Raw genomic sequence first — 8,022 nt, 5'->3', positions numbered from 1 at the left:
TTTGCTTCAGGAAATGCCGTTGAACCAGTAGGTCTGGACTGATGATTTCTCATGAGCAATTCATTATTCTTTTCCGCCACGAGTAAACATGCGATGAGTTCTGAGTATCTTGAAAATCCACGCACTCTATATTGCTGTTGTAGAGTTATATTTGATGCGTGGAATGTGGAAAATGTCTTTTCAAGCATTTCCATCTCAGTAATATTATGCCCACAAAATTTCAGCTGTGAGACAATTCGATACATCGCAGAATTATAATCACTCACCTTTTTAAAATCTTGGAATCTTAAAGTATTCCATTCATCTCGTGCGATCGGAAGTATAACTTCCCGTATATGCTCAAAACGTTCTTTTAACCCTTTCCACAAAATCATTGGGTCTTTTTCGGTCAAATATTCACATTTCAACCCCTCATCAAGATGTCTGCGTAAAAATATCATCGCTTTTGCTTTATCTTGTGAATATGTTATTTTCTTTGATAGTTTCGTTAAGACCCAATGACTCGAGATGCATTTCTACATCGAGGGTCCATGGCATATAATTCTTTCCGGTTATATCAAGTGCAATGAATTCGAGTTTCGCCAAGTTCGACATGGTGGTACTAGAAAATAACAATGCATTTTATTAGTTAATTTCCATAAATATGACAATACAAAATAATGGAAGAACGTAAATTACAAGTGCGTATACAAATAGAGAAAAAATTGTGTTGGAAAATCGCTGGTGAGTAAAAGACTCGTGAGCATGATGATCATAGTCGTTATGAAAAATATCCTTATAAATGTCATCATCTCCATCTTCGAAAAAACCGAGGATAAAATATTTTGAGAGAAAGAATGAATTTGGTGTGATTGAAAATGAGTTTGAGTGAACATATTTATAGGGCAAAAACTAGCCGTTTTGTTACCGTTTGTGACCGTTGGGGGTAAAGAAAAAATTGAGTATGTGTTGAATAAAAATTCGTGATAATCATGTAATGCATATAATGATAATCATAATTAAATAATTATGTATATCATATCACATTATTATAAGGTCAGTGTCGTAGACAGCTTTTTATATAATGTTGTGAAATTATACCAATATAGTTATTATAAAGTCAGGTATAGTATATCATATCACATTATTATAAGATCGGTGTCGTAGACAACCTTTTATATAATAACATGAGATTATACAAATATGGTTAGTATATAAATACACAATAATATATATCATATCACGTTATTATAAGGTCAGTGTCATAGACAACCTTTTATATAATAACATGAAATTATATATTAATATAGTTAATATATACATAATAAATATATATCACGTTATTGTTTAAAAACCTTAGAGGCTTTTATACTTGTCGTATCCCTTACCGGGAGTGTGGGATGTCGTCTTAACATCCTCCCAGGATTTATAACAAGTTTTGAAAAAAACTTATTTTTTCATAACATGATATTATATATTAATATATACACAATAAAAATATATAAACAGTAAAATAAAAATTCTTACTTGTTGAATATTTTTGACTTCTTCTTGTATTTTGGAGCGTCGGAAAATATAGAGAACCTTCGAGCGATCGTGCTGATAACGTGTTGTGAAAAAGTAAAAATTTACGGTAAAAAGTAAAAACTCAAAAACTCAAAATTTATCAAATTCTACACTTTATAAAATTTTTCTCTCTTCACAATTGTGTTTTTCTACACAAATGGAGAGACCTATTTATAGATCTCAATTGGAGATTAGTCAAAAATTAATACATCATTAATTACATCATCACACACTAATTTTCAATATTTTACAACTCAATTTTCAACTTTCAACCTTCAACATTCAACAATAAATAATAATATATATTTATATATATTTTCAACAATATCAACCTAATTTAAAACAAATATATGAAAAACTCATTAATCTAGCTACAATAACAAGTTATAAGTATAGATAATTATTCTAACTGTAAGCATGCAACGCTTACAATGAAACGCTGGTTGTTATAATTAAGTACAAGTCCTCGCTATTGTTAGCACTTCTACTGTTTGTATTTTATTTTATTTTATTTTCTCAAATAAATAAATTAATCCTCCTGAAATAAAATGGAATATATATTTTATGGTCATAGATAAGGTATTCTTCTAATTTTTTTTATTGTCGGATTGGATATCTGTTGCGCTCGGGAACAAGATGCAGATGTTGAAAGTGTGAAATAGTTGAATGTTTTTGTTCTTTAGTAAGTATAAATTGTATGCCATTCTGTGGGATTAATGTACATGAACCTGTAAATGATGATCATTATATTCTTTTGGTCTTTCTTCTTCTTTAATGGTAACCTTTTAAAAGCACCAAGTTCGGATCCTAGCTACTTGCATGTAACTTAATAAGTCTATTTCTCTACAGATATCTTGTTTTGTAATGGGCAGTGCACATGTGCTAGCATAGACTCTCCCCCAAAGAAGATCAAGAAATGGAGTTGTTGATGTTGATCCAAGTATTCTGCTGCACCTGGAGTAAAACCATGTTACACCCATGGAGCAACATCCCTAGATCAGTGGGCCCGACATGCATATCAACATGTTGTGCTGCACCTAGAGTAAAACTCCAAGAGCACCATAGTATCTGCCTGAGCTGCTGAGCAGACATTTACATACGAAAAAACTCTAGGTGCAGCATGGTATCTGCCCGAGCAACCTTTACATCCGAGAGCCGCAGAAGCATGCACGGCCACTGATTGGATTGATTCATCAGAGTTTAGATATTGATGGAAAGAATAATATTTTCTTATTACTGTGATGTTTAGCAAATTAGGAATCGGACATATCCTTGCAGCTCTATTTGAATGGACGCAGTAGGCAAGAAACTTTCATCATTTAGTTTTGCCAGAAAGGGGGAAAAAATCTCTTTAGATCATGAGATTCTCTAATTCGGCGACCCTCAAAACCAAGAGATCGAGAGATTCTCTTTTAATTCACAATAAGTTACCCCCATAACGCGATACATAACTCGTGATCATAACATATTTTGGGATCGAATACATTGTTATCTTGAAACAAATGATAACAGACACTCACTTACACTGCTCTAGCTGGAAAAATAAAATACTTGCCTCATAACTTTACATAATCCACGAGCACCAAAGGTTATTAATATACAATTATTATATATATGGGATCTTTTACATGATGCCAATAAAATAAAGAACAAAATCTGATAACTTTTAGCCAAAAATTTGTTCAATGCTTGCTTCACTTGAGTAAAGCTAACCAGCTGAAGTGTTTTCGGGTTGAGGATCAGTAAGTGGTTGGCGAACGAATTGCCCCTTAACACGTGGGCGTTGCTCAGCCAGCTTCTTTCTGCTCTCGTATCGCACCTGCCATCAAAACCATAAATGAACAGGTTTTAACAAACTCATCTGAAATCATATAATTCATATATTAAGCTGATAAGTGTAAAACACAAGATACATATTTCTTGAATGTCGTTGAGAAATTATCCAAGGGTTTCATTTGGTTTGATTTGTTAGAAGAAGCAAGAATGGAAAATAATAACTCAGGATTCTCAAAATCAGTATAAAGTTATCATATTACCTTCTTCTCAAAGCATCTATCTTTCCTCTTCAGCCTGAATTTCGTAAGAGCTGCTTCTCTTTGCATGGATCTATGAGAGGTCCCTTCATAAACATTGAAAGCCTCTTCATTACCACATTCTGACATCGCTTTAACAACGGAAGTCAAATTAATGTCGCCATTTTTTCCTGAACACTTGCTATAATGTTGGCTGATGTTTCCATTACAGAAACCGTTGTTCCCTGTCTGATCATGCTCAGGATAAATGTGCCCTTGATGGTCCAAATTCTCCAATTTTCGACTCTGTTGGTTGTCTCTCTGATCGATGGCATTACTCATTCTTTGATCCATAATATTCTGAAATTGCTTAGAAATTGAGGATTGTCGTTCCAACGAATAAAATGAACCCAAATGAGGGAAAGGTTCTGAATGGGGTGCTGAACCTGGACTAGGCAACGGTGATAGGCTCGTTTGCGAACAATATATTGCAGGCATTACAGAACCATAGGAATTTATAGCATTATCAAACCTTAGACCTTTAACTGGAATAGGGAGAGATGCATTACTCTGCAAAGGATAAGATAATCCGATTTCGGGTTGTCCTGATTGAATATTAGCCACAGAAACATGTTTTTGAGAGGTTATTGTGGGGCCATGTGTATCGGAATTATAGTCTGGGATATGATTTGATTGTTGTTTCTCGGAATTGGCTTCTTGATTTTGTTGATTATTATTGCAAGTGCTTGGTGATATTGAGTCACTCGGTTGCAATGGCTTGTTCTTGTACCTGCATTTGATTGGATGAGGATGTGTCAACTATTTGATGAGGTTGCATCGGAAAAACAGTAATGAAATAAATTGATATTTTTTAAAAAATATTAAGTATTGAAGGTTGTTTGGCCTCAAATTTAGCTAGCTTCCTCTACCATAGAGAATTTAGACATTGCAAGGCATTTTTACCTCATTATTTTCTCTCCTATTCTAGGAAATAGAAAACCATGATGCCAATCTTTTATCTTAAGAATTTGTAACAAAATATTACGAATGATCAGAAACTGAAACTACTGAATAGTACTCACCTGGAGAAGGCGGATGCGTCAGAGTGATTTAACCTTTGGTTCTCATTATTTAATTGATTCACAGATCCACTGGGGTTAGATCTTCTCAAAGATAGATCCAACACTGGTAAAATGTCAAACTTGTTTGCACTGGAATTTGATGCATAGCATCCAAAATCGCCTTTCATGTAATTACCAAAAGCTCCGATTAAATCGATAGCCTCCGTGGAAGAACTCCCACGTATCCCATTATTCTCAGAGTTATGGTCATCAGCCTTCTCGTCTTGTCCTCGTGTTGCTGCATGATCCCTGTCTACGTTGGCCTCGGCCCCTATTCGCATTTCAAAATGCGGAAAATCTAAATAAGTATGAGCTATGGAGCTCAAAAATGACAGAAGGGACCATCAGGGTGCGGATTAGAATATTACCTCCAGTTTTATCATCATTTGGTCCCATACGAATATTGATGTCATCTGAAAGACATTTACCATTTTTCTGTTGTGATAGGAAACGGACATGTTCCATATCCGCTCCCTCGGCATCTAACTCTGGTTTTGTGCAGGAACTCTGCAGATAAAATAGGCATAGATATGTAACCAATGCATTTGAATTTGGCTTTTCAATACAAGATTGTTGGTATTTTTGAGTTGAATGATGCATACAAACACAAAAAATAATGAAGAAGATAAAATACCTGAGCATCACTTTCTTTTTCAGTGCTTTCTCTATTTCTCTGGACGCCAGCCATATAACCACTAGAATGATCATTGCTAATAGCATTATTTTCGGCTGTGGCTTCAACCTTCTGTTGAGCCACACTCTCATCTGGAGGTCCCAGGCCAGCAGCACTATTCGCCTGATACCGGTGTTATATGGTAAGTAGAGAACATTAACATTGTACCAGATGACACTAGGGAAAACAAATTAACATCGGGCTTACTGCTTGTTTCCTCCAGACATGCTGCCACAAGTTCCTCAGCTCGTTTTTCCTCAACGGTTTTACAAGAAAGTCGGCTGCTCCTCTCAACATGCACTTATAGACAGTACTAACCGAGTCATGTGCGGACATCACTGCATTACCAAACAAAATACTTGTTTTTAAGATGGCTAAACTTGAATAATTTGAATCATTTGAATAATATGAATGCCAAACAAAGCAGCATACTTATTACTGGAATGTTTTTGCAGAGATGATGCTCCATAATTAAGGTGAGAAGAGCGTATCCAGAGATAGAAGGCAATTCGACTTCTGTCAAAATAAGGTCTATGTTGTGGGATCTTTCTTTTAGCACCTCCCATGCTTGTAAGCCATCGGCCACTGAAGCAACTGCAGAGTTCATTCTCAAACATTAGCAGTAGAAACAACTAAAGATGCCATCCGCAAGCAGGCAGAAAATAGTAAACAAAGATCAAATTTGTATCTTAATCATTCGAACTCAACATTTGTCCGTAAAGTGACATTTTTACGCAGCCATCGAGTGCAACTATCTCAGATATTAGGATGTACACGCCTAACTAGACTGTCAATGTAACGTTTTTCTGATTTAATCTTTACATCAAGAAGACAAGAACATGTTACACCGCTGACCAGAATACCCACTGTGCAGTTAAATTAAACCAAAACTCGAATCAAAATAGAACTAGAATGCCAGATTTGGCGGAAATAAAGATTTCAGCGAAATCAAGTTCTTTGAAAAAAAATCATGTACGGTGCGTCATTTCACCGACGAAGTTCCACAATAACTCAAATTGACGAGTACTAATCCAAAAAAGCCAAATCACACAAAATGTAGAAGCAAAAATATTCCCAATATTATCATCATCGAAAGCTATATTAGCTGATTAAGAAAGTATCTACACACCTTTAACAGTCAAAAAAGAATCATGATCACCAAAAACCCTCAAACCTCCAGAGCAAAAAAAAAAAAAATCACACAAACCCCACTAATAATTCTGAACAGGAAAAACCAACCTCTGTAACTGCATTTCCTGAGAAGGGCAGCAATAATCTGCCTTGTGGAGTCATCAGCTTCCACCAGAAGCACCCTAACCGCCATTTTGGGAAGAAACCTCTCCCACCTTACAACAGAAGAAGAATCAACCGCCGCCGCCGCTTCCACGGGCAAAGCCGCGTTTCGGGCACCTTCTGCATCACTCGTCTTCTTCCTCTTGATCTTCTTCTCAGATATCCGCTCCTCCCCTGTTTCTTGAAGCTGTAATCCCATCCCGTCTTCGCTGCTCACCACAACTTCCCCCATTTCTCAAAATTCTTCAGAGAACGTGATCAGGTAAAACACCAGCTGTAGGAGTAGGAAAATATGCAACACTGCGTACCAGATTTTTTTATCGCTTTTTCTCAAGTTACATTTGTAGAATTTTCAAAGCCAAAAAAAATCTTTAAATGAGACCCCATTCATCCTCTCAATATTTTAATCTTTCATCCTACGGTGACCTTTTACTGCTCTGTCTTTTAACCACCTCAAATCTAATGGCTCAAATTTGTCACAATAGATATTTGTTTTGCTTACACCATTTCACTGCACCAGCAACCTTTTTTCCCCGTGACTCTTTTAGTAAAATAAATCATCTCAGCTCATGAAAAATATTAAATTTTATGTCGAAACATTACTTTCATTATAAATTTGAATTGAATAAACTCATTTCAAAAATATAAATAAGACCATCTTGTAAGAAACTTATTCACCTAAGATAAAATATGAAAATATCATGTGCCAACGTGTAAAAAATCCCAATGCCATCGGAAAATGACACAAAATATCTAAAAGACTGTTATGAATGGCCCAAATTGGCCACATCCCCAAGTCTTGATTATTTTAATGTTTTTTTAGAAAGAGCTATTGGATAGGCATTGGATGGCCTCAGGGATTTAATAAATGACAAGACTTGGAAGCAATGGACAATATTGAACGAGAATGCCAATTAAGAATAAAGAAATAGTATTTCCCCAGAGATATTTTTTTTAAGACGAGATATTTTGAATATGACCTTGACAAGTGGATGCAATATTTAGATATCTTTTATTTGTGGCTTCGGAGTTGTCAAACACTTATCATCTTCATTGTTTTCTCCAAAAAAGTAAGACCAATCAGAGGAGGGGATTAACAAAGTCATCAACTCATGGTGATTGGTTGGAATCTTGAAATCTCACTCTTTTCGTTTTTGGTGTTTTTTTTTTTTAAACAAAATTTAATGGTTGTGTGTTTACATGTGTATCAAAAGGATTAGAGGTAGCACTAGTTTTATGGTTACCGAATATAAAAAACTGTTTGGCAACTTCCCTTTTCAAGATTCCCAAGGATGCATCCAAAATTTCCAAGAAATTAACATGCTCATCGTTAGATTATTCTCTCTTCGTCGCATTTATTTAGATTTGTTTGTGTTTT

At 35.3% G+C, this 8,022-nt stretch overlaps 1 protein-coding gene across 1 annotated transcript; it reads right to left on the bottom strand.

Annotated features, from left to right (window-relative positions):
* Positions 1-3,080: 3,080 nt before the first annotated feature.
* LOC140864002 (two-component response regulator-like APRR5) lies at positions 3,081-7,485 on the bottom strand. Its single transcript, XM_073267859.1, has 8 exons — positions 6,591-7,485; positions 5,784-5,945; positions 5,559-5,689; positions 5,313-5,474; positions 5,047-5,185; positions 4,640-4,949; positions 3,582-4,347; positions 3,081-3,364 (listed from the first exon to the last, which is right to left on the bottom strand). The coding sequence occupies exons 1-8, from the start codon at positions 6,874-6,876 to the stop codon at positions 3,254-3,256; spliced, it is 2,067 nt and encodes a 688-aa protein (XP_073123960.1). The 5' UTR covers positions 6,877-7,485; the 3' UTR covers positions 3,081-3,253.
* Between the last annotated feature and the right edge of the window lie 537 nt (positions 7,486-8,022).

The sequence above is a fragment of the Henckelia pumila genome, chromosome 4 (genome assembly GCF_033568475.1).
Source record: "Henckelia pumila isolate YLH828 chromosome 4, ASM3356847v2, whole genome shotgun sequence".
NCBI lineage: Eukaryota > Viridiplantae > Streptophyta > Magnoliopsida > Lamiales > Gesneriaceae > Henckelia > Henckelia pumila.
Note: the sequence above shows the minus strand (reverse complement) of the source record. Positions and strands in the feature narration are given on the sequence as shown.